Consider the following 25,859-nt stretch of genomic DNA (forward strand, 5'->3'; position numbering starts at 1 on the left):
GGTGGTCCTTTGACCAGTTTTCTTCAAGCAGCAATTGTTAGCATGAACTGTGGTAGAGTACGTACTAAGGTGAGTAGGTGCCTGCATGCTACCCAAGTATGTAGTGCGAGAGTTTCTCAGAGAGATGTGACACTGATACTGCAGTAGACAGCTGCAGTGCGTGCATCAACCACGCGTAGCGAACGTATCTACTACGCATGCACGTTGATAGCATTTCATACCTTACTGTGTATTGTGTATGTATATAGCCATATAGCATAGTACCAAACATCTAGTCAAAAGATCTTACTCGACAGCAAAAAGGGAGAAATTAAAAGAAAGACAGATGGAAATACTTGGAGAGTCTCTAACGTTCGGGACATTATACTTTTCCGTAGCGACGCTGTTTACAAGCCAATGAATTCATATCGAAAATGCCATGAAGAACTCCATCCGAAGTACACAATAGTTAATTGACGAGAAGTAGCACTCGCAGGCACTACTCACGGTCACGGCGATTAGTGAAATGCGAAGCAACAGTTAACACCTCATTGTGTGAAACAATGCACAATGATCAGCATCCGTCCGACCGCCGCACCGCTGCCGATGTAAACACTTCCGCAGCGCGGCCGCGGCAAGGACGCAGCCAATCAGAGCGTGCCGCGACCAGCGTTGCCCAATCACGCGCCGCCATCGCCGCGTTGACCAATCACGAACGCACTACCGTTGCACTTTCAACATTTGAATTACAACGTATTATCAATTTTATTAGTTTGTAATTAAGGTTGGTTTCTGATTAGAGCGAAGGTTAGAGGTTTGTGATCCCGCAGGAAGGTAGTGTCGGGTTGCGTCGCGCCGGCCTTGTACAGAGAAATGAGCCTTCTGTGAGAGATTGAGTTACATGCGAGTGTTCTCTTAGCTGTACATACACCTCAATGAATATGCAGCAGACTTTTTTAAATACTTAAAAAACTTTCTGCCCTTTTGGGCGTACTGCTTCGCAAGATTATAGCCAACTGCATTTAACGCTATCCATGAGGTTATTTGACAAGATGCAATAATGTAATTTGTTTAAATTCCAGTATAAACAAGATCCGCACCCTGGGCGACTTCGCGGGCTGCCGGCGGCTGCGCGAGCTGTACGTGCGCAAGAACGAGATCAGCGACCTGCACGAGATCCGGCACCTGCGCCACCTGCCCGACCTCACCAGCCTGTGGCTCGACGAGAACCCCTGCACCTCGCACCCACAGTCAGTAATCCAGTTCTTCGCATACTCTAAGTGGCCTAGTTGTCTCAGGTTCGATTCTTAGGTCGAGCTATGCGGGTTTCAGAAACTTTCACAAAACAGACCGGAGCCTGGAAGTTGGCGATTGATACACCCACGCATCGGAGACTACGTTAATGTTGATTCTGCTTGTAATTTATCTCAGAAATAGAGAGAGCACCTGCCTGCACAAATGCTCGTGCACTTATCGAATCAAATCTCTTTATTGTCAGGCTGCATTGGCCCATAGATATATACCTTATATACTAACATACTTATAATATCATATACGTATACTGCGCAGCTGGCTGATCTCCTTATATGAGAATAGCCGCGGTGATCATAATCGGTCTTGTTCGCCATCATAAGTGCTATTTCTCTCAGGATCTACGAAGCCCCGCATAGCTTCCATCAGATACCCTAAAACCCATGGTGTATACCACAAGTATTTGTGTCAGTGTAGGTGTAGTTAGTAGTCACACTTTGTGTTCCAGGTACAGGATGACAGTACTACGGAATCTGCCCAACCTGGAGAAGCTGGACAACGTGCCCGTGCAGCCCGACGAGGTGAGCGCGAGTCTGTGTGAGTGAGCTACTATGAGTGTCTATGTGTGTACAGTACGTGACGTGTGCGTGTGTGTGTGCAGGTGCAGGAGGCGATGCGGCGCGGCATACACATACCCGACTCCGATGATGAAGGATACCCACAGCAGGTGAGACCACTACCCAGCAGGGCGAAGCCTATCGGGCTGCGTGATTGTTCAAAAGAGTTACCGCGGCGCTGGTACATAAAGGCCTACGAAAGAACATGATGGGTTTTAGTCAATAAGAGCCAGTAAGACACTCCCTCACCGCTGCTAACCCATTATTTTTGTGATGGGAATTCATCAAATGACCCCTCCCGCTGTGGGTTAGCGTGAGGGAGTGTCAGACTTTTACTAACTAAAACCCATCATGTTCCTTCGTAGGTAGGCCTTTTATACACCAGGGTCGCGGCTCTTTCGAACAATCCCGCAGCATTACTAGACCCCTTCATAGATTTGTTGCTCTTGTCAAGTCTAGTAACATATTGTAGTTGACATATTATACAGTATACGATTTATTTATTTATAATCCAATTTAACTTCCGCAATCCAGTTCTCTGGTAAAACAATACCCACTGGAAAGGTCACTTGTGTTTTTAATATTGGAGTTAAAGGCCTAGAACCTTTCCCTTTTAATTCATTGGTAATCACTAATGTATACCTATATTTACCGGAAAGATCCTTCAAATGTTGATAGATCCAAAATAGTACAGTTCCTGGCCTGGCATTGCCTCGTCAGGCATATACGATGCCGGGCTGCTAAATTGATAGAAAGGGCACATACGGCACATATGTAACAGCACATAGAAGAATACGGCAAATACAAGAATATATTATACCCGTTGTAAGGGTGCATACTTTCCGCGAGGTGGGAGCTCGCACGCGTGATCTGTACGTGGCTCGACAGTATTGAGCTATGGACCTGGCTGTTCGCGGATATTGAACATCCTTGACAGTCGTTACGGGTAGTCAGAAGCCTTTAAGGCTGACACCAGCCTAACCAAGGGGTATTGGATTGCCCGGGTAACTGGGGTGAGGAGGTCAGTTGTCAAGAGGCTCGAGAGATGATGATGAGTGCTTGGTGTTGCAGCAGGAGAGCTACGGCGGGTACCGGCAGCGCTCGTGCGAGTCCAGCCCCGAGCGCTCGCCCGACCAGTTCGCGCACTACTCGCGCCGCCCCCGGCATGAGGTTAGTACCCCAGTGTCTACAGGACACCTCTTCCACACTACTCGCGAGGTTGGCAAAGGTTAAGGGAATAGGAGAGTGTGCACGGAAACTTTGGCTTGCTCTGCCTCTTAGGCCGTATACAGAAAGAAAGCTGGAAGAAGCTGCAATTTATAATAAAACTAGCTTTTGCCCGCGACTTCGTTCGCGCGGAATGGTGACTTTCTGCAGATTTTCGGTTAGACCAACAGATGGCGCTATATGTCCGGAATAAATTTTATTTTTTATTTGTATATTTCTTTGTAATAAAAACTATCCTATGTCCTTTCTCAAGTTCCAAATTATGTCTGTACCAAATTTCACACAAATCGGTTCAGTAGTTTAGGCGTGAAGAAAAGACAGACAGACAGAAAGACAGACAGACAGAGTTACTTTCGCATTTATAATATTAGTAGGGATTATAATATTAGTAGGGATATATGGACGTACGCGCCGGCAAGCGCTTATAAGTTTCCAGCGTCTTCCAGCTTTCTTTCTGTATACGGCCTTGGGGTTGCTATACAAATAAGCGAGCCGGCATTATTCAGCACATCTGGGCGACAAAACCGAATATATGAAGACGAATGCTCGGGAATCACAATGCGCTCGGCCGAATCTCAAGAACTGCAACAGTCACCGCATGCCATTCGGCTTTGAGCGATCAAGGTAGTTCTCGATCGGCACAAGCCGAACAAATGTAATAATTGCTTCGTGTCGGCTTTGTTGTTCGACAAATACTGCCGAACCGATAATGTCGGCCCGCTTAAGTGTGTAGCAACCCTTATTTCTTCTTCATTGGCTCCACTTTACGGAATACCTTGGCGACTAGTGTGGAGGACGCTTCGTTACAAACTTTAAGACACATTTAAGTACCTCTATTTTCCTCTTAACCCTAGTGTTCTATAGTGTGCGTTGAGAGCCTCACTCACACACACTTCTGTTTGAGTGATTTTCGCCTTAACTTAATGTTGCATTATAGTTTCGTGTGACTAATTAATTAATGTTCTCTGTAGTTTTGTCTTAACCACGTGTCGGAATGTCGAGTTGTCTTATCGCAATGTTCAGCTGAATGAAACTGATGAGATGTATAACGAACAGTAATGTCATCGTCTTCAAAATCTGTTGATCTGGATAAGTTATCAAATCTCACTGTATTGATAGTATAAAATTTCAAGAATTGAGATGATAATGATTGTTATCGTAGTACATAAGAGTAATGACTACATAATATGACAAGTGCTGTCACTGTCAGCTGATCGTGACACATCGTGAGAACCGATGCTTATCGCAATATGTAGTATTTGTTAATATTCGGTATGTCGCTTTCTATTTATCATATGAAATGTTAATTTTAACTATGTTTGATGAGAGTTAATTTGGTTATGTAATTATACAGGGTGAATTTTATTTCTTCCAGATGAAATTTGAATTTTTGTAGTCACGTAAAATTCATCCCGTAAAACAATATAGGTATATTACGTACAATAACTACTTAAACCTAATGTGTGTATATGTGTGTGTGTGTGTGTGTAACTAACCCTCGTGCGGACGCTCGCAGGGCAGCGACAGCTCGGACGCGGGCGGCGACGCGCCGCCGGACTGCGCGCGCCCAGACGCACAGGTCAGACTCTACTGCCGATTCTGCACATCTTTATATTGATGCACTCGCTTGATATCATACGACTTCATGTATAGCCGACAGCACGTCAACCTACCTCAATCTGTCCTACTATACATAGATTTTCAACCTTAACACATAGTGGAAGGTTAATGTTAACTATTGTTAACAATAGTGGAAAGTTATGTTCGACTGGAAGCCAACCCCAAAGACTAGGGGACCTTAATTGGGAAGTCTCGGGAGATGATGATGATGATAATGTTCGATTGGTACTATGTGACAGGTTTTGGGAGATTGTCTTGCTGGCGTCTGTAACAGAGATTTTAGATTGACTCAAACTTAAATTATAAATTATGTCAGATATAGATCATTAGTATTAGTAAATTTTTTTGCAACACGTTTATTTTAATTGGCACATTTGATTCAGCTTTCGAGCAATAGGGTAGTTTCCAGGGTCGAAATAATGAAATAATATTTAGTCCGCTTTTTAGATAATCAAAAAATATTGGATACGTATTTTTTCTTTTTTTAATTAAACATAAAATGACAAAGATAATACACTTCAAAAATTAGGAGTGGGGGCCTTTTACGTCACAGTCTCCTGAAAATTGTAGCAACTTGTGACGTCACACTCAACTTTAACACGCTATATCTTAACAAGTTCTGATCCAATTTAAAAAAGAAAAAATACGTATCGCTTAATTTTGGACAATCTACAAGACGGACTAATTATTATTTTTTAGGAAACTACCCTATTAGCTCGGGTTTGGTTTAGCACTTGCTATGTACACCATCTAGTGGTACTGTAGTAAGCGTGTATGTGTGTGTTCAGTGTCCGCGCTCGCCCCCGCGGCGCGCCCCCCCCGCCGCGTCGCCCGACGCCGACGAGCGCTACGACCATCCCGCCATGACGCGCTCGCACATCGAGGTACGTGCACTAACACCCGCACCCACTCATCGACATATTCACCCAAACTCACTCTCACCCTCATCCAAACTCACTTACACACTCACCCGAACCCACTCATACACTCACCCAAACCCACTCATACACTCACCCAAACTCACTCACATACTCACCCAAACTCACTTACACACTCCTAAACTTACTTACACCGAACTCACTTACATACTCACTCACACTGTAACCCATACTCACTCACATACTCACACACATTCAGTAAAGTGTGTCTCGTGTTTGCATTAATTGAGTACACACTCAGTGTCGTGTGTTGTGTATGACACGTGTGTGTTGCAGGCGCGCTCGCCGGACGCCGGCTCGCTGCGGCACTCGCTGTCCGCGCAGAGTGTCAAGGTGAGTGCAACTCACTCACACACTAATTGAGCTTCGTGTGTCTTACGATAATCACGGTTCAAATTAAAATCTCTTCCAAACCATGACTAAAAAGAATTACTTACGTGTCTTGTTATGACACTGGTCTTACCGAATAGGTGCAGATTTTCATGAGATTTACCTATTGTTGTTATATCCAAAGGGGTTTGAAGTAAACTGTGGTTGTGTTGTACAGGAGTACTCGTACTCGTCTAACGGCGAGTGTCGGTACCCGGCCGCCAGCGGCGTCGCGTCGCCGCCCTGTCCGGAGCCCTACTACGAGCGACCCGACAGGTCAGACACCTTCTTTCAAAAAATTACCTAATACGAGTAATATTATTGTAAAGTACAGTTTTTTTTAATACACATTGAAGGAAAAGGGAAACACTTATAGTACGTCTCTCCTGAATGGTTTTGAGTTGGGAAGGTGAAGAATCATCCTCCGAGCCTTTTTCCCAACTATGTTGGGGTCGGCTTCCAGTCTCACCGAAAGTAGCTGAGTACCAGTGCTTTACAAGGAGCGACTGCCCTATCTGACCCCTTCAACCCAGTTACCCGGGCAACCTGATACCCTTTGGTTAGATATGTGATAGTGTATGTATGTAGTATGTGATAGAAGAATATGTGATATTTGAGGAGGTCTTCAAAATTCTTAGGTTGCGTCGTGAATAGAATGAGCAAATATGTACTATGTATTGACGTCTCGTCATGTCCCCCTCACATGGCAGATGGGCTTGCAGGTCGGAGTCGCTGACGCAGCCGAGCGCGGCGCGGGAGTGGGAGTACCCGTCGGCCGTGATGGCGGAGCACCGCGGCTTCACGCGCCGCCCCGTCGCGCGCAACTCCAACCTGCTCTCCGCCGTGCTCTGCCTCGTCAAGGAGCTCGACTACCCCAGCCTCGAGGTCGCTGAGATGGCCGTCAGGTGACAACCAACTACCCCTTACAACAGTCCACAGATCTAGCCCACGCAACAACAAACAGTTGCCTTAGGAGTTCACGGTGTTCAAGGTGTTCACGCAAAGGTCATCGACCTGAACGACATTCCGTGACATATTGCTATACTCCGGTTGAGTAGCGCCTTAAGTAAAGGTTGACAATTTTGACAATGTGACACGAATGCAAAATAAACTACTGCTGAAAATAAGGACTCAATTTGGATAATTTTTATTATTGTATTTAGGTACATAGATTTTTTAGCTAGATTCTATTTTTAAAACCGAGTCTTTTTCTCCCCTAAAAGTCCCGTCAAAATTGTTTACGTTTAATAAATGTCTACTCAAACGGAGTGTATACAGATATTTTTTTTGTTTGGACTATCACTCCTCTGGTCACCTTGTATAACGTTATTGTGATAAAGTTGTAATATAACTTACGTTTCAGATGTCGCATGGACGAGTTGGCCAACAGCCAGTGACGCAGCGCCGCGCGCGGTGACGTCACCACTCTCTAGTCAGCGTGCGCCACGCCACGCCCGCGCCACGGTCACACGTGCGCCACGCCTCGGCCGCGCCACGCGTGCAGTGCGACACGCGAATGAACTGTTGTACATAGTGAGGCCGCCCGCGCCGACACACATACTCGACAATACACGCGTACCTACGCTACTAGCCTCGGTTACATGATCAACTTTCTGGAACTTTAAGATTTCAGTCTGTCTCGACGTCCCTCGGTTCTATAGTCAAACTAGGAACCGATCTAGCTTAAGTGTCTTATTATTTTATAATCAAATTAATTGTAACGTAGGACGAAAATGAATTCGTACAGAATCCCAAACGTGAACAAACGTTAAATGTACTGAATCACATAGTAACGATGAACAAAGCGACTTGCCGTTTGAGCGCCTATTTTATGAGCTCCCATACTTCGAATACTTAAGACTTAGCGCAAATAAGCTCTAAAAATATGTGCTCAAACATAATTTTACGACAGTGTGTAATGTTCCTGCCTACCCGACGGTAGTGTGAGTGTATGTGTGCGTGGGCGGCAGTGAGGAGCAAATTAATAAGTAATGTACTCGTAATTAATAGTATTGTAATAAATTAACTTGCCGTAACAATGACGATGTTTTATTTACTCTCACTGCTCAAGTTAACAGCACCCGGTGACACTGCGGTGAAGTTGTGGTGGCTCGCACCGATTGTAGCTCTCAGAGTATTTTACGAATATAATTTAATATTGGCGTAAGTATGTCCTGGGGCCCGATTCTCCTAAGTTAATAATGTCAAAATCGAATAGAAATCGAATCGCAATAGCAGTTTTAACCATATCGGGCATTCTGCTACTAATAAAAGACCAATCGTATTCGATTGACATTTGATTGGTTTGCTATTTCGGTGATTTTGGTCTATACGGTAGTTTGCTGTACAATCATTTTGCAATCGTAAATCATTTGCAGACAAAATGATTCATTAAAGAATGACAGAAAAGGATGAAAACGTTTATTTTAAAGAAAAAATAGCGGGGTGCCACATACGCTTCAATCGTAATCGAGTCGGGATTGGATCTCAGTCGAACCGAGTCGAACGTGAATCGTATGTTGCTTAAGTAAAATTAGGAGAATCGGGCCCCAGTAGTAAGTAGATGATGTTATATATATAACAAATATCTTGGCCAAAATATAATAATCCAAACACGTTCAGCTTTGTTTGTTGGCAAAAACCTGAAGTGCCATCCGAAAATACTGAACCGATATAAAACATTGTCTGTGTTTGGAAGCTATACTACACTGTCCATGGTTGACTGAAGCACACTATATTATTTTTATCTGGGTACGGAAAGTTCTAAGAGGCTAGTTATAAAAGCCTCAGTGGGAGAAAACATCTCAAAACTAATAAAGGTCCTCATCATTGTCACCTGGCAGTTTATTTGCCGAGCCGCGCGGCCCTCACTCCGGCTGCCCGGGGCTTCACCACGAGGAGAGCAGCCACCTATTGCTCATCTACACTTCTATCTATAGCAGTGGTTCTTAACCGGTGGTCCGCGGACCACTGGTGGTCCCTGGAGGCATTCCAAGTGGTCCGCGAAGCTTAGCTTTGACGACGTTGCTATACGTTATCTAACTTAATTTTTATCGACTTGTAATTGCAAGCGGGGGTTTTCGCATGGACGTACATATATCGGGTGTGTCGTACCTAGTCCCCCCATTCATGAAAATGTATGTATGTTTGGGCTACATTTTACGTAATTTTGGTTTTGAGTCTTAAAAAATAATTAAATTTTCGCGCTCGCTTCGCTCGCGTATTCAGAAACTATATGCCCTTATTTTTGCATTTGTCAACAAATAAAAAGTTAAGTACGTTTGGGCTACATTTTACGTAATATTTGGTTGAAGGCCGATAAAAATTTCGCGCTCGCTTCGCTCGCGTATTCAGAAACTATACAAGCTGTTGATTTGCATCCGTGCCATACTCAAGGAGGTAATTATGCTAGTGATTCTCGACCCAAATCAATAAAAAAATTGGTAGGTATTTTTTTTTCTTTAATTTTTTTTCGGAATTCCGTAAATGTCATCTAGCCTTATTTAAACTTGGCGCGTATGTTACTGGCGTTAAAACCGTGCTGCGCCCTCACACAAACGCAAACACAAAGCATACGCAACGATCACTCATAAATTTCATTCATAAAATTGGATTACTTTGGAAATACCACGACATTACAATGACAAAAAAAGCAGTGCATATTAGTTATTTCCCATCTACTGTTATTCCAATCGATTATTTACGTATTGTATGTCTTCCTACTGAACTATGGCACAAATGCAAATCAACACCTTGTATACATATTTTGGCATTTGTCAACAAACAAAAAGTTAAGTATGTTTGGGCTAAATTTTACGTAATATTTGGTTTAAGTCCGATAAATTTTCGCGCTCGCTTCGCTCGCGTATTCAGAAACTATATACCCTTATTTTTGCATTTGTCAACAAACAAAAAGTTAAGTACGTTTAATTGGGCTACATTTTACGTAATATTTGGTTTAAGTCCGATAAATTTTCGCGCTCGCTTCGCTCGCGTATTCAGAAACTATATGCCCTTATTTTTGCATTTGTCAACAAATAAAAGTTAAGTACGTTTGGGCTACATTTTACGTAATATTTGGTTGAAGGCCGATAAATTTTCGCTCGCTTCGCTCGCGTATTCAGAAACTATATGCCCTTATTTTTGCATTTGTCAACAAACAAAAGTTAAGTATGTTTGGGCTAAATTTTACGTAATATTTGGTTTAAGTCCGATAATTTTCGCGCTCGCTTCGCTCGCGTATTCAGAAACTATATACCCTTATTTTTGCATTTGTCAACAAACAAAAGTTAAGTACGTTTAATTGGGCTACATTTTACGTAATATTTGGTTTAAGTCCGATAAATTTTCGCTCGCTTCGCTCGCGTATTCAGAAACTATATGCCCTTATTTTTGCATTTGTCAACAAATAAAAGTTAAGTACGTTTGGGCTACATTTTACGTAATATTTGGTTGAAGGCCGATAATTTCGCGCTCGCTTCGCTCGCGTATTCAGAAACTATATACATATTTTGGCATTTGTCAACAAACAAAAGTTAAGTATGTTTGGGCTAAATTTTACGTAATATTTGGTTTAAGTCCGATAATTTTTCGCTCGCTTCGCTCGCGTATTCAGAAACTATATACCCTTATTTTTGCATTTGTCAACAAACAAAAGTTAAGTACGTTTAATTGGGCTACATTTTACGTAATATTTGGTTTAAGTCCGATAATTTTTCGCTCGCTTCGCTCGCGTATTCAGAAACTATATGCCCTTATTTTGCATTTGTCAACAAATAAAAGTTAAGTACGTTTGGGCTACATTTTACGTAATATTTGGTTGAAGGCCGATAAATTTCGCTCGCTTCGCTCGCGTATTCAGAAACTATATGCCCTTATTTTTGCATTTGTCAACAAACAAAAGTTAAGTATGTTTGGGCTAAATTTTACGTAATATTTGGTTTAAGTCCGATAATTTTCGCTCGCTTCGCTCGCGTATTCAGAAACTATATACCCTTATTTTGCATTTGTCAACAAACAAAAGTTAAGTACGTTTAATTGGGCTACATTTTACGTAATATTTGGTTTAAGTCCGATAAATTTTCGCGCTCGCTTCGCTCGCGTATTCAGAAACTATATGCCCTTATTTTGCATTTGTCAACAAATAAAAGTTAAGTACGTTTGGGCTACATTTTACGTAATATTTGGTTTAAGTCCAATAATTTCGCTCGCTTCGCTCGCGCATTGGAAACTACATAGGCAAGTTTTTCTTTAATTGCATTTGCACACAACTGCCGACATGCGTTTAGCTTTGAGTAGAACTGACCCAAAAATTCAGATATTTTTTTTGATACATAATAAAGAAATGAGTGCTAATTTAGGTAAACCGATGAGGTGGTCCCCGGCAAGACAAATTTTAGTAAAGTGGTCCCTCATGTCAAAAAGGTTAAGAACCACTGATCTATAGCAATCCTACTAATATTATACATGCGAAAATCCGTTTGTTTGCTACGCTTTCACGCAAAATCTACTTAACTGATCATCATGAAACTTTGTACATATATTCTGAACATAGGATACTTTTTATCTACGCCAAAAAAATTTTTTTTTATACAACACACATGAACAAATCCCTCGGGACGCGGGTGAAACCTCGGGAAACAGCTAGAAGTACTAATACTAATATACAAAAAGGAAAGATTTTATTGTTTGACTCGAATAGGTTCCGGAAGAACTAAACTGTTTTGAATAATTCTTTCACTGTTAGAAAGTTACACTAAATGCTCTGAACATGGGCTGTTTTATATAGGCACGGTTTTCTCTGGATTGCGGTCGAAATCGCGTGGAACAGCTAGTCATCATTATATCAGTCAATTGTCATTGACTGCTAAACACAGACCACATGCCATCCCCGTTGGGGTGTTGCTCGTCCACCCACCGTAGTTCCTGCTTACACGGTAGATTTAGCAAGACGTCTTACCTGACTTTATGGCTAAGTATTTACACAGTAGCTCCTTACTTTTTTCTTAACGATAAATGCAATATGAATACTATCAAAGAATGAGTAAACGTCTTTAGTTATTGATGTGGCGAATAAGGATAGATAGCGATTAAATGAAACATAACTGTATTGTGTAAGCTACGGCTACATATACGGTGTGAGACTACCTCATAATAGCATGAGTAGAAGACGACAGAGTAAAACCTCTTCGGTGGCAACATTCGAACGTGGAAAGCGTTGACAGATGTCACGTGGCGACAGCCGCGAGTGCGCAAACCGCCGCCATGCTGGTCGCGCGCCACACCACCGCCACTCGCACGCCACGGCCACGCCTCGCGCCGCGACCTCGCTCCCACTGCGGCGACCCTCGGCGACACATCTCTTACAGCTAGTGCTTCCCTAGGTTAACGAACAGGTACGTGACGTGACACACGCGTGTGCTCGCGTGCTCCCGGCCCGCGCGGCTCGCGGCCGACTCATGAACTCTGCAAGTAAGTAGTGAGTGCCTGACTGTGCTGCCGGCGTCACGCATTCTAACACTGATAGCTATAATGAAATAGGTGAGTTCTTGAAAGCCATCATCATATGATTTCATCATTTCATAAAGAGGAGTGATGATTTGATTATTGTTCGACTGTGTCAATGTAAACCCTGCCAGGATTAGCTAACGTGGTACGGCAGAGTTAGCTCGTGTGTTGTGACAAGTGCAGTGGTGTGTGTGTGTTGCAGGCGGCGGCATGTCGCTGTCGGCGCGCTCGTCGTCGGGCTCGTGGTCGCGAGCCGGCGGCGCGCCGCCCGACATCATCGACCTCGACAAGTTCATGCGCGGCGCCGTGCGGCCCCCGCGCCCCGAGCCCGCGCTGCGCTGCGACCAGCTCGTGGTGGACGCGGGCGGCTTCGGGCGCAAGCAGCCGCCGCCGCCGCCCGCCGCGCCGCTCCCCGCGCCCTCACGCGCGTCGAGCAGTAGTGGCAGCCGCCCGCCGCCGCACGCCAAGCGCTTCTCGCACGACTCCGGCCTGTCGGACGGCAGCTACGCGCGCCGCAAGACGCGGGCGGCGCGGCGCGGCGCGGGCGAGGCGCGGCGCGGCGCGGCCGAGGCGCGGCCGCCGCCCGACAACGCCTCGCTGCGCGCCTTCCGCGCCGTGTGCGAGCGCGCGCTGCTCGACCAGCAAGCGCAGATAGCCCGCGTGGCGGCGCTGTGCGAGCGCCTGTCCGAGCGCCCCCCGCGCCCGCCCCGCGCGCACCCGCCCTCGCCCGACACCAGCGACGTGTCCTCCTCCAGCCGCAGCACGCGCGACCAGCGCCGCAAGGACAAGCACCGGGTGCGTCACACCTCCTGTGCCCTGCCCCGCGCCCCTCGCCGCCCTGCCTCACGCCTGCCCTGTGTGTCCGCAGACGGAGGAGTGCAAGACGTACAAGATCATCATGAACAAGCTAGACGAGCTGAACCGTCTGTTCGCGGCGCGCGCGCGCTCCCCCGCCGCCCCGCCCGCGCCCCGCGCGCCGCCCCCGCGCCGCGCCGCGCCCTCGTCGGTGTCGGTGTCGGTGTCGGACAAGGTGGTGGCCACGGAGCCCGAGCGCGCGGCGCTGGCGGCGCGGGCGGGCTCGGGCAGCGCGCGGCTGTCGGCGCTGCGCGCGGTGACGCACGCGTGCGCGCTGGACATCCCGCCGCGCGACCCGCCGCTGCGCTACAACGTGGCCACGGAGAGCGTGCTGCAGGCCGACTCCCGCGTGCCCTCCAGCGCCGGCGACCCGCGCTGCGGCTTCGACCTCGACGACCCCGTGCATGTGAGCATACCACCCGCCGCGCATGGCGGGCCCCTTCACTTGTCCATGTAGGACTTCGAACATTAATATAGTTATCCATGGTCTTCGTACCTACTCACATTGGAACGGCATGTACCTAAATTCGTAGACCCTAGGCCTACTACCAAAGACTAGGATGGACATCGCCAAATATGTTTAATCTCCTGCCACCTGGTATGGCGTTCCAATGTGCGCAGGGCATGACGTGTAAGGAATAATGACTCAGTTGTACTCGCAAGCGAAACGCCTGCAAGCGCTGCCGGCGGCGACGCGGCGCGCGCGCAGCGTGGAGACGGCGGAGCGGCGCGGGCGGCGGGCGGGCGGCGAGCGGGCGCGGGCGCGGGCGGGCGGCGGGGCGCGGCTCGCTGTGCGCGTTGTGTCGCGGCTACTGGCGAGCACTCACGCACTACCTCGCCGCGCAGATCTTCTGCTACCCCGAGACCGCCTGCGTCTAGCGACACACACTACTGCTATCTTATTACTATTATTCTATTATATCATACTTCTAAATTTATCCTGCCTTTCCTTGCCTCAAATCCCTGTTTCATTTGTAGCTAATCGCTATAGGTCTGTCGCTAATCTATCGCTAATCTGATCTCCTATGAAAAAAGCGTGCGTGCAGCAGTGGTGCGCCGTAATTCAGCTAAGAGGAGATCTAATTCTCGAAGCTGCCACACAAACGATAGTGCTGCAGTTGAATTACCTAGGCAGGTATACATACGATGTGCAAGCAGTCAACCCTGAATGTGAACATTAACAGTTGACACCATTGAATGGTATCTACGGTCTGACCTGACGCCTTTGCAATATACACCTACTATATAAAATTGCTATTCCAATAATTAGGCGTCGTGCAGTGAGTTAAAGGACCGATAAAATTCGCAATTCTTCTTTCGACGTCCGCCGGCATATAGGTCATCATCCTCCTGCCCTTATCCCAATTTTATTTGGGGTCGGGGCAGCATGTTTTCTTCTTCCATACTCTTCTCTCTGCCGTAATCTCACATCTTACGTCGCACCCGCCCGTTTTGTTGCGACAACTTGCTGCTGCGCGTCGCTTGTTGGGTAAGCCCTAGCCCTATCACTCATATAATTTACTCTCATCATGCTGCAGGAGTTTTGGCATGAGTTTTTTGGTCGGCCGCCTGCTGACACCATGGAGAATGCTTTTGAGGTGATTGATGACTCGTCACCGTGCGGGTGGCCCAAAGTGCAGATGTTATGCACTAGCCTTTAGGTTCCCTTAGTCGCGTCTGACGACACCCACGGGAGAGAGATGGAGAATGGAGAGGTCCTGTTCTGATCCGAGACCGCCTTTTATTTGCTTCAATGTGGTAATAAATCTACTGTTCCACGTTAGTGAGGGCCTACTTAAGTAGAATTCGGGCACAACCACATTGTAGTTTAATTCTATGTAAATGAATGAAGTTACCTAATATTGGTATCTAATCCATATCCATAATTAGGTAACTATTAAAATAAATTACAACTTCCTAAGCAAGGCAGTAGGTCAGACGCAAAGAGTTCACAAGTTATCAGCTGTTCTGTGCGAAGTTCTCAATGAGATCTGACAGCAGCGAGTGTTGTCTCTGGCTGAAAACACGCGTTCACGAAAAAAGAAGTTGATGACAGAACAGAACAAAAGAAAATTTCGGCCATGACTCAATCAAAATTACACGTAAAAATAAAGTCTAAAATATGATCACAGCAATCAACACGATGTAGTGAGCTGCCCGCACACAGACTGCGAAAACCAAACAAATATGAATAATTCCGGCGCTGGCATCTGGTGGCTGCTCTGTCTACTAATACAGGTGGGTGAAGTGCTTGCATGGGAGCGCGGGCGCGGCTGGCGGCGTCGCGGCGGCCGGAGCACTCGCCGCGGCTGCACGAGTGTGCTGCCCCGCGCGGTAGGCACGTGTCACCAGACGCGCACAGTGTTTACACTCTCTATCCGTGATGTGAATATGTGACAGTGCACTGACATGACTAGGTACCAAGCCCTGCGAGATACAGCTCCAAACTAGTGACTCGCAACGACACATTGCGAATACTTCTCATTTATTTTCAACTACTTGTACCCTTGTAATAGATGGGTGCAGCAGGGCTGATATATTACACGTACATTGTAGTTACATATTTACCTTCTGTTCTATTTCAGGCGTATGGCTTTTAAATTATGCTTTTTGCAGGATGATTTATTATACCTAAGGCATGCTTAAATTTGTTGCTCGTCTTAATTACAAGGACGTAAAAGGGAACCCGCTGTGACTGATTCGAATATTGCGTTAACTCCCGAGCGCCACTGGCAGGTCAGCGCGACGTAACGATGAGGGCTACATGGTATGTCGTGTGTGTCAGGTGGTCGGCGCTCTTGCCTGCAAGAAAAAGCCGTCGTGCCGCCCGCCGCGCTGCCCCGGCGGCTGCAAGCCCAAGTACTGGTGACCTGCACGAGACACACTTCTACACGGAGGAAAAATACGTGCGAGGAAACCGAAGAATATTATGGTGAGAGCTTCGCGCCGGTCGAGCCGGGTGGCAGTATGAGTAGTAGCGCAGTGACGGTCTGTGTGCGCAGTGGTACGAGTTGGCCGCGTCGCTGTGGTGGTGGGTGCTCTGCCTCGTGGTGGGCGCGAGCGGCTGCAAGAAGAAGACCATCTGCCGCCCGCCGCCCGGCGGCAAGCCCGGCTGCGGCGGCCGCGGCCGCCCGTGACGTCACGCGCCAGCCGACGCTCAGCTGCACCAAGCCCTTACGTATGTTCTGCGCCAGTCATGTCCTCACAATATTCTAGTTCTGGCAATTTTATGTCTCCCTCAAAATAAGAATTAGACCATATAACTGTTTTGGTTTCCTTCCATATAATTATTTAGGATGCGAATTCCCACTACAGTTAGCTACATACCTATATTAATCTGTGCTACTACCATTTGATAGATTGGGAAAGTGTGAAAGATAACTAGGTATTTATTTATTCGCCAAACGTTACGCTATTTTATTAATATTTATTACGTTTATTAACGTTAAGGTGCACCAACAACAATAAGCATAACAATATTTATAATCTTTGAGTTTGTTGTTCTAAGATCAAAATCAAGAAATGCCTGCTATAAATAGGTACCATTATCGATTTGTAGGAAAGCAGGGGCCCGATTCTCCTAAGTTAATAATGTCAAAATCGAATCGCAATATGATCGTAATAGCAGTTTTAACCATATCGGGCATTCTGCTACTAATAAAAGACCAATCGTATTCGATTGACATTTGATTGGTGTGCGATTGGTCTGCTATTTTGGTATATACGGTTGTTTTATCATCACAGTTACCTCTATAATTGAGACAGCAAGTGAATTTTATACGCATAAACCTCTGTAACTGAGATTTATAACTGTTTGTTTGCTAACTTATTGTTTCTACCCTTAAATTCTGCACTTAACTACTTACGTATGTAATTTGAACTCTCAATGTTTCCAGTTTTAGTTTTGCTTTTCTATTTGTTTATGTTTACGGTAAAACTAAAGTTAATATCCGTTTATGAAAGTGTGAAGACACGCGATAAAGTTTCTGTCGAATTTAATGTGCCTAAACTTAATTTTCCAATCCAAACCTATTTGTAATTTAAACATAGCATTTATTTAATGATCGCACCTCTATAACTGAAATAACATGTATTCTGGCCTCTATTAATGGAACTGAGAAAGACATTTATTTATACCTGTTTATCTGAACCCCGGCTAAGTGGAATACCTCTATAAGTGAAACGAAATTGCAGGACCCTTGAAGTCTCACTTAACCAGGTTTCACTGTATAAACATGAGACCACAGGCGTGGTGTTCTCCGCCTGGCTTTCTGTTCCAGTGCAACAAACGTCACCGGAGCATGCCTGGAGCAAGTTCTTCCAGAACGCACAAATGAAGGCAACTAAGCGGAGGGAGCTCAATCTACTGCACATACAAGCTTTCATCCAAGAATCGATTCTCGTGAGTATTGTAGTTGTGACACATGTGCGAGACCTACTGTGACAGCATGTTATAATATTCACGGCAGTGTTTGTTCGTTGTGCGCAGAGGTGCGCGGACGGCGAGCGCCGGCGCCCCGGCACTCAGCGCCGCCGACACCACACCGTCTGTCCTACGGCGCTTTTGTAGTCGTCATATTCTTACTATTACCCTTTTATACATAAATCAGAAAATATACAATAAAAACACAAAAGGCAATTTTACATTTTTTTTATTTTCCTTAAAATTATGCTCCTTACATGACTAAATAACTTCAGTAGTTCCTGAAACAAAGAAATACATCTGTTACAAATTGAACTGGTACATGGTCATACAACACATAGGAAGTGGTGAAGGGCGGGTGTTTTAGGGGCTGCCTTTTGTAAATTTGACCTTCAAAAAGTGCTGATCTTCAGCCTACTTTGAATAAATGATTTTTTATCTTTATCTGTTGTCGCGCTATATTGCAGTTGCCAGTGCTTTACACTAGCACAACATACAATTTGATTATATTCATACCCACTGGGAACTGGACATTATGCAGGATGCTTATCGTAAGGACATTGATCACAGTGAGTGCGGTGCGAGGTGGATTAGAGAAACTAGTACTATGTACTCACTTAGTCAGTATGCCGTCCTTCTTGGTGAGGCGCACGATGCAGTCGTCGGACTCGCCCATGCGGCGGATGGCGCCGCACACGACGTACATCTTGGCGGTGTCGGCGGCGCGGCCCGTGGCGGGGTCCACGTCCGCGATCACCAGCTGCACCGACGCGTGGTCCTTCGCGTGGATCAGACGGTTGCTGGCCGAGCTGTAACACCCAACAACACCACTCAATATGTGCACACAAACCAGTTCCTCTATGTAATGTAGTGTGGGCTGTGATTTGTACAACTGAAATAGTTATAAATGTAGTTACAAGCCAGAAAATAGGTAGTCACAACATGTATGACACTGGTATATTGCAGTACTCCATTAGACGGGTGACCAATGTCAATATTGTAGAGATGCAGATGGCACCATGATGAACTTACTAAATATTACAAGTATCTCATTTTATAAACTAATAGAAAATCGAAATGTGCCACAAGTGTATCCGTGCACAGGCATATAACGGGTTCATACAAGAACTAATTAATATTTGTTTCATGAAACTTGAAAGAGACATTGTTTATATATCGTAATAACATATATGTGAAAATGAAAAATTAATCATATTTATTGGTAAAACAATTTTGTATGCAAAGCTACTTTTAAATTTAGGTGAAACCGCTGTGGGAAGCTGCTCTTAGAGTATAATCATAATATACAGATATAAGAATTTATATCAAACTACCTGTTTTACCCGCATCCCGGGGGAACTTCTGCCTGTTCCTGGTAAAATATAGCCAATGTTGCCTGGAATAGCTTAGCTTTACAACAGGCCCTCAGGGTACAGACTACAAATGTTATTTCTTTATCATATTAGCATAGATGTATTGACTATCTTGTAGATATAATAGTGTTTGTTGTTACTCTTTCACTGATAACTAGTTGGGGCAACATTTAGTGCAGTGAGAGCTGTTTCTCACTTGTGTATGGAAGAAACTTCTTCTCAATAAGAGTAGGTCACTCATGTGGATGAATGTGACACCGAGTCTTATTTATTAAATGCAAGAAATATCCACAAAATAGAATTATGTAGTGTGGAAAAGACAAGTGCGGGGAAACCCGTGCATCAGAACGACGCGAGACGCCAGACAGCTTGTAAGTACAGGTTGTATTACGCTCTGCTAGCGAACAAGAAGTAACAATACAGCGCGGCGCTCACTCAATATCTTTTGTTCCAACTTTATGTTTTAAACCTAGCGCAGGGATCGACCCCATGCGTGCGATGCTAGTAATAAGTTTTCAAGCATAGAGCAGACATGTAATGAGCACACGCAATTGTCTAGGCGTGCCGCTGTGGCGCAGCGCAATGTGGTCAACACAGTATAACATAACCTCAAACGTCACTCACCATTTCCTCGGGCAGTACAAGTCAACGAATTCTCCGGCGTCGTTCTGCATGTTGTATGTCTGAAACACAAATGTTTACGTGACCACAGGGCTACTTTTCTATAAAAATCACTTATTAATTAAATACAAATTAAAATATTCACCTAAGCACACTAGCAAGTCACGGAAATGACAGAAGCGAAAGAAAGAAACAGATAATGAAAAAATGAACATGGCGGAAAAAAAAAAATCTTAGCTGTTGGTCACTAGTCTTTTGATACAGTCGTTGCAGATTTTATTAGTTTTCCTTTTGCGGATTTTTCTTAGATAATTTCACCCCATTAAAAGTTTCCAAATTTTATTTCATGTCGTCAATAATATATGTATTCCTTATCATTAACGATACTGACGTCATCATCAGTCTATCGCAGTCCACGGCTGGACATAAGCACAACATAGGCCTCCAAGTGCACGTATACTGACGTACTGCCCTATATTATTATGCGGTCTACAACTAATTATTATTGGAGCTCGGGGGATAGATTTTGTTTTCTATTAAGAATAAAATTGTATTATTTGTTTTGGCGCCGCGCCGTTCGAAAGGAATTTGTGGAGCAAGTGACCATCTTGTCATAACGAATTCTTCCGTGTTTCAGAACATAGAGTATTACTACTCTACGTAATTACTTACTAAAGGGTTTCAAAAGGCACGAGAAACTGTAGGTCCCGACTGTTATTTGAACATCTTTGGCAGCCGTTACGGGTAGTTAATGCTGCTAAGTTAATAATGAGAAAATTGGATAACAACTGAATCCCAATAGCAGTTGTAACCTTAACCTGCTTGGCGATGCAAAGATTCTAACTAGCGCCTCTAGTGTCAAAATTGTGAAGCAGTCTAAGAACGACACCTTGACAGATATCCGTACATTTTGTGTCAAAATACCGCGCGTCAAATTAAAAGAAAAAGTGACAGTGACATAAATTGTATGGAAAAGGCTGTCAGTGTCGTTCTTAGACAGCTTCTTAATGTCGCCACTAGAGGCGTGCGCGTAATCTTTGCATCGCCAATTGCGATTAGGGTTACCAGATGAAAAATCAAAAGTCCGGAGAAAAGGCCTGATTTTCATGGAAAAGTCCTGAGATTTTCTACAGATGAGAATTTTCTCTCAAAACGTATTATTATCGTTGTATACACTGCGGATATTGCGCACGCGTTTTATGAGACGCGTTGCAAGCTTCCATCGCACTCAAAAGAAGATTGTTTTTAGTTCGTTTAACTTCGATAAATAAGTATTGATTTTAACTACAATTGTTACCGAAAGAAGATTATTTTTAGTAGTTTAATAAGAGAGATCTTTAAAATGTAACCTGTTTTTTATTCAAAATCCTGAGCTATGACTTGATTTGCTAAACCCGGCCGGAATCCTGAGAAGAGTCGAAAATCCTGAAATCTCAGGACAAATCCTGAGATATGGTAACCCTAATTGCGATTCAATTTCTATTCAATTTTGTCATTATTAACTTAGGAGAATCGGGCCCCTGTACAGATCCTATACATATACAATAGACTCTACATTATTGGTGAAGCGTCAATGTCTTTTTTTTCAATGCAAATATTTATTCAATAATAAATTAAATATATAAGTTATTTTTTCCGCAACTTAAAACTTTATTTCGATCATTTTCATATGTATAATAACCCAATTGAGTCTCTGGTGATGATATCCGAACGACAATACTAGCTACCGCAGCGCCCATTGGTTTGTATCGAGTGTTCTAGAAGATACTCGCATCAAGCCAGCAGTGAGCAGTGTTGCGTCTGGCCACCGCCAAGGACGGACGTAGTACTTCTCCCGCCGCCATTCGCATTGTGTCGAATACACACCGCTCCGCGTCATTATTTCCCTATATGTGATTTCCTGAAGATTCTCGTGTAATAATTGAACCTGCTGCTAGAAGACATTGCGAACTTATAGTGCAGTGCTGATTTCACGAGTTTTAACCAGTCCACCGGTGGATGAACCTAGATTTAGCTCGCCGGCCGGCAGCCCTTACCGCGACCACGCGCCCTGGAACGAGGCATCTTCACATCTCGCTGGTTCTAAGTGAGGTCCCTGGATTCACAAGGTACGTGGGCTTTATTGCTGCAAATAGTTGTAGTGGGTATTGGTGTCTAACGGAATATCATCAGCAAGGATTTAATTGAATTACGATTTGAGTTTCACCGCTATATTCTTTTTCCCGCATTCGATTTTCAAGATTTGAAATCACCGCTCCCGCATCCCGCACTTCTCTTTTCTTTCTTCATTCCACCTTTTAAATTTGTCCCAATTAAATCCATTAATTTTTTTATTATTTTTCCCCGATGAGGCTATTTACACGCCTCATCAATTATTATGTACTTATAGCTCAAAGTATTTAGATTCAAGTTCATCGTTGAACAGGTTTTAGCCAAATTTTGTCGAAAAATAAAATATTTGTGGAATTGAGTGTATTATTACATTATTGTTTAACTGTTTAATCTATACTTATATTATAAAGCTGAAGAGTTTGTTTGTACGCGTGAATCTCAGGAACTACTGGTCCGATTTGAAAAATTCTTTCAGTATTAGATAGCCCATTTATCGAGGAAGGCTACTTTTTATCCGGGTTCGTGCCGAGGTTCCCACGGGATGCGGGTGAAACCGCTGGCACGAGCTAGTTACAATGCAAGTGTTCGTTAAATGTAAGTCCTGAAACACGTTTGTTTGTTTAATATCTGAATAAAATATGTGTAAACATGTGGAAGCTTAGCAAGTGGAAGACAAGCAAATATTCTTATAGACATTGTTAAATAATTTGGTGTAATTAGTCTGTTCTAGCTTTTTTTTAAACAAAATAAATAAATAAATAAAAAATACCTTCGTTTCCAAACGCCAGGTGGCTCTTAGGTGTATACGGGAGGTCTTTGATAGTACAAAACAAGATTTTCTGCCTAATAAAAGCTATTACCAACAAACTTTCATGAAAATCGCCATTTAAAGAATATGACCTTGAGGCAAAGTTTACCTGCCCTGTACACACCGGGTGGGTGGGCGGGGCATTTTTGACGTTTCGTAAAAGATATCGAAACGCGAGTGGTGTCAAAAGAAGCGTCTCGGCGAGAGCTATCCAATGGTATGTACATGAGAGTAAGTCTAGAACAAAATTTCTAAGATTTGGTCAAAAAACCGATTTCACCTAAAACTGTCATAAATACACAGAATACCGTTTGACTTGCTGGAATTGGTAGACAGAAGTCGCACTCCATAAGCTCGATAAGAAAAACATGTTTTGTCACAGATGTCTATCGCAAATTAACTATCAGAATGAAATTAACTCAATTTTATGACGTTAAAGATTGCAAAATTTAGATGAAATTAAAAATAATGTTAAATAAATATTCGCAATATGCGTATCTCTACGGTGGTCTTGCTTTCTAACAAACAAAGTAACAACGTAGTGTAACCTAACTTTGAGCAACCCAACGTAGTGAAACGTAACTCTGAGCAACCCGACGTAGTGAAACCTAACTTGAGAAACCTAACATAGTCAAACCTACCCTTGAGCAACCTAACGTAGTGAACCTAACTTTGAGCAACCCAACGTAGTGAGACCTAACTCTGAGCAACCTAACATAATCAAACCTACCTTTGACCAACCCAACGTAGCGAAACCTAACTTTGACCAACCCAACGTAGCGAAACCTACCTTTGAGCAATCTATCGTAGTCAAACCTATCTTTGTACAACCTAACGCTGTGAAACCTACCTGTGAGCAACCCAACTTAGTGAAACATAACTTTGGGCAACCTAACGTAGTAAAACCTAACGTAGTGAAACCTATGTATGAACAAATAACCCTAGTCTGTTAATGTAACTAAATATTCCTTGTCTCTTTGATAATTATTTACTTGTAAGAGGGAATAGTTAATTGAATTTAGGACATCTCGTGAAAATGTGTTCACTGGGTGAAGTTGTGTTAAAAGAGTGAAGTTATATATGTACAAAGGGTATTGTTGTGTGTAATGATTGAAGTTGTGTACAATGGGTGCAAATGTGTTCTACGGGAGTTGTGTCAGTGTAGTGTATAATGGGTGAAGATATCAACAATGGGTGAAAATGTATACAATGGGAAAATGTATACAATGGGAAAATGTATAATGAAGGGTGCAAATGTGTCTTGTGTGGAGATGTATCCTACGGGTGAAAGGTTAGGTTTGCTCAGGGTTAGGTTAGGTTAGGTTTGCTCAGGGTTAGGTTAGGTTAGGTTAGGTTAGGTTAGGTTAGGTTAGGTTAGGTTAGGTTAGGTTAGGTTAGGTTAGGTTAGGTTAGGTTAGGTTAGGTTAGGTTAGGTTAGGTTAGGTTAGGTTAGGTTAGGTTAGGTTAGGTTAGGTTAGGTTAGGTTAGGCCAGGTTAGGTTAGGCCAGGTTAGGTTAGGTTAGGTTAGGTTAGGCCAGGCCAGGCCAGGCCAGGCCAGGTTAGGCCAGGCCAGGTCAGGCCAGGCCAGGCCAGGCCAGGCCAGGCCAGGCCAGGCCAGGCCAGGCCAGGCCAGGCCAGGCCAGGCCAGGCCAGGCCAGGCCAGGCCAGGCCAGGCCAGGCCAGGCCAGGCCAGGCCAGGCCAGGCCAGGCCAGGCCAGGCCAGGCCAGGCCAGGCCAGGCCAGGCCAGGCCAGGCCAGGCCAGGCCAGGCCAGGCCAGGCCAGGCCAGGCCAGGCCAGGCCAGGCCAGGCCAGGCCAGGCCAGGCCAGGCCAGGCCAGGCCAGGCCAGGCCAGGCCAGGCCAGGCCAGGCCAGGCCAGGCCAGGCCAGGCCAGGCCAGGCCAGGCCAGGCCAGGCCAGGCCAGGCCAGGCCAGGCCAGGCCAGGCCAGGCCAGGCCAGGCCAGGCCAGGCCAGGCCAGGCCAGGCCAGGCCAGGCCAGGCCAGGCCAGGCCAGGCCAGGCCAGGCCAGGCCAGGCCAGGCCAGGCCAGGCCAGGCCAGGCCAGGCCAGGCCAGGCCAGGCCAGGCCAGGCCAGGCCAGGCCAGGCCAGGCCAGGCCAGGCCAGGCCAGGCCAGGCCAGGCCAGGCCAGGCCAGGCCAGGCCAGGCCAGGCCAGGCCAGGCCAGGCCAGGCCAGGCCAGGCCAGGCCAGGCCAGGCCAGGCCAGGCCAGGCCAGGCCAGGCCAGGCCAGGCCAGGCCAGGCCAGGCCAGGCCAGGCCAGGCCAGGCCAGGCCAGGCCAGGCCAGGCCAGGCCAGGCCAGGCCAGGCCAGGCCAGGCCAGGCCAGGCCAGGCCAGGCCAGGCCAGGCCAGGCCAGGCCAGGCCAGGCCAGGCCAGGCCAGGCCAGGCCAGGCCAGGCCAGGCCAGGCCAGGCCAGGCCAGGCCAGGCCAGGCCAGGCCAGGCCAGGCCAGGCCAGGCCAGGCCAGGCCAGGCCAGGCCAGGCCAGGCCAGGCCAGGCCAGGCCAGGCCAGGCCAGGCCAGGCCAGGCCAGGCCAGGCCAGGCCAGGCCAGGCCAGGCCAGGCCAGGCCAGGCCAGGCCAGGCCAGGCCAGGCCAGGCCAGGCCAGGCCAGGCCAGGCCAGGCCAGGCCAGGCCAGGCCAGGCCAGGCCAGGCCAGGCCAGGCCAGGCCAGGCCAGGCCAGGCCAGGCCAGGCCAGGCCAGGCCAGGCCAGGCCAGGCCAGGCCAGGCCAGGCCAGGCCAGGCCAGGCCAGGCCAGGCCAGGCCAGGCCAGGCCAGGCCAGGCCAGGCCAGGCCAGGCCAGGGCCAGGCCAGGCCAGGCCAGGCCAGGCCAGGCCAGGCCAGGCCAGGCCAGGCCAGGCCAGGCCAGGCCAGGCCAGGCCAGGCCAGGCCAGGCCAGGCCAGGCCAGGCCAGGCCAGGCCAGGCCAGGCCAGGCCAGGCCAGGCCAGGCCAGGCCAGGCCAGGCCAGGGGCCAGGCCAGGCCAGGCCAGGCCAGGCCAGGCCAGGCCAGGCTCAGGCCAGGCCAGGCCAGGCCAGGCCAGGCCAGGCCAGGCCAGGCCAGGCCAGGCCAGGCCAGGCCAGGCCAGGCCAGGCCAGGCCAGGCCAGGCTAGGCCAGGCCAGCCAGGCCAGGCCAGGCCAGGCC

General features: G+C 46.3%; 3 protein-coding genes and 1 long non-coding RNA gene across 13 annotated transcripts in view; 3 read left to right on the top strand and 1 right to left on the bottom strand.

The window, feature by feature from the left end:
* LOC110380414 (cilia- and flagella-associated protein 410) overlaps positions 1 to 8,040 on the top strand; it is a 35,214-nt gene extending 27,174 nt beyond the window's left edge. Inside the window, exons 3-12 of one of the 8 annotated variants that reach the window (XM_064041967.1) lie at positions 1,062 to 1,229; positions 1,739 to 1,811; positions 1,892 to 1,957; positions 2,922 to 3,017; positions 4,591 to 4,653; positions 5,483 to 5,578; positions 5,909 to 5,965; positions 6,180 to 6,277; positions 6,712 to 6,906; positions 7,365 to 8,040. In XM_064041967.1, the coding sequence (XP_063898037.1) occupies positions 1,062 to 1,229; positions 1,739 to 1,811; positions 1,892 to 1,957; positions 2,922 to 3,017; positions 4,591 to 4,653; positions 5,483 to 5,578; positions 5,909 to 5,965; positions 6,180 to 6,277; positions 6,712 to 6,906; positions 7,365 to 7,398 (946 nt within the window). In that variant the 3' untranslated portion in view covers positions 7,399 to 8,040. Of the gene's footprint in view, positions 1 to 1,061; positions 1,230 to 1,738; positions 1,812 to 1,891; positions 1,958 to 2,918; positions 3,018 to 4,590; positions 4,654 to 5,482; positions 5,579 to 5,908; positions 5,966 to 6,179; positions 6,278 to 6,711; positions 6,907 to 7,364 lie in introns of all 8 variants that reach the window. The other 7 variants (XM_064041966.1, XM_064041968.1, XM_064041971.1 and 4 more) reach the window with 7 other exon arrangements.
* Positions 8,041 to 11,665: 3,625 nt separating this feature from the next.
* LOC126055292 (uncharacterized) lies at positions 11,666 to 15,024 on the top strand. The gene is made up of 5 exons (XM_049843975.2): positions 11,666 to 12,396; positions 12,711 to 13,303; positions 13,377 to 13,769; positions 14,014 to 14,154; positions 14,902 to 15,024. The coding sequence occupies exons 2-5, from the start codon at positions 12,719 to 12,721 to the stop codon at positions 15,022 to 15,024; spliced, it is 1,242 nt and encodes a 413-aa protein (XP_049699932.2). The 5' UTR covers positions 11,666 to 12,396; positions 12,711 to 12,718.
* Positions 15,025 to 15,090: 66 nt separating this feature from the next.
* LOC110380421 (uncharacterized) lies at positions 15,091 to 18,003 on the top strand. Of its 3 annotated transcripts, none has more exons than XR_010277874.1 (5): positions 15,091 to 15,601; positions 16,149 to 16,295; positions 16,366 to 16,541; positions 17,611 to 17,765; positions 17,853 to 18,003. It is a non-coding gene; the product is annotated as an uncharacterized LOC110380421 (long non-coding RNA). The 3 variants fall into 3 exon arrangements; XR_002429817.3 differs by having other exon boundaries at positions 15,099 to 15,601; positions 17,644 to 17,765; positions 17,833 to 18,003; XR_002429816.3 differs by having other exon boundaries at positions 15,117 to 15,601; positions 17,644 to 17,765.
* LOC110380420 (small ribosomal subunit protein eS21) lies at positions 17,999 to 20,018 on the bottom strand. Its single transcript, XM_021340392.3, has 4 exons — positions 19,926 to 20,018; positions 19,784 to 19,842; positions 18,404 to 18,595; positions 17,999 to 18,067 (listed from the first exon to the last, which is right to left on the bottom strand). The coding sequence occupies exons 2-4, from the start codon at positions 19,831 to 19,833 to the stop codon at positions 18,058 to 18,060; spliced, it is 252 nt and encodes an 83-aa protein (XP_021196067.1). The 5' UTR covers positions 19,834 to 19,842; positions 19,926 to 20,018; the 3' UTR covers positions 17,999 to 18,057.
* Positions 20,019 to 25,859: the final 5,841 nt, after the last annotated feature.

The sequence above is a fragment of the Helicoverpa armigera genome, chromosome 27, assembly GCF_030705265.1.
Source record: "Helicoverpa armigera isolate CAAS_96S chromosome 27, ASM3070526v1, whole genome shotgun sequence".
Classification (NCBI taxonomy): Eukaryota; Metazoa; Arthropoda; class Insecta; order Lepidoptera; family Noctuidae; genus Helicoverpa; species Helicoverpa armigera.

What these genes read in the sequence shown, in the direction of transcription:
- LOC126055292 (XM_049843975.2), top strand. Translation starts at nt 12,719, where the DNA reads ATGTCGCTGTCGGCGCGCTCGTCGTCGGGCTCGTGGTCGCGAGCCGGC. An exon ending in ACCTCGACGACCCCGTGCAT is followed by an intron (nt 13,770 to 14,013) that starts GTGAGCATACCA and finishes ATAATGACTCAG; the next exon opens with TTGTACTCGCAAGCGAAACG. An exon ending in GCGGCGGGGCGCGGCTCGCT is followed by an intron (nt 14,155 to 14,901) that starts GTGCGCGTTGTG and finishes ATCATGCTGCAG; the next exon opens with GAGTTTTGGCATGAGTTTTT.
- LOC110380420 (XM_021340392.3), bottom strand. Translation starts at nt 19,833, where the DNA reads ATGCAGAACGACGCCGGAGAATTCGTTGACTTGTACTGCCCGAGGAAA. An exon ending in TTGTACTGCCCGAGGAAATG is followed by an intron (nt 18,596 to 19,783) that starts GTGAGTGACGTT and finishes TGGGTGTTACAG; the next exon opens with CTCGGCCAGCAACCGTCTGA.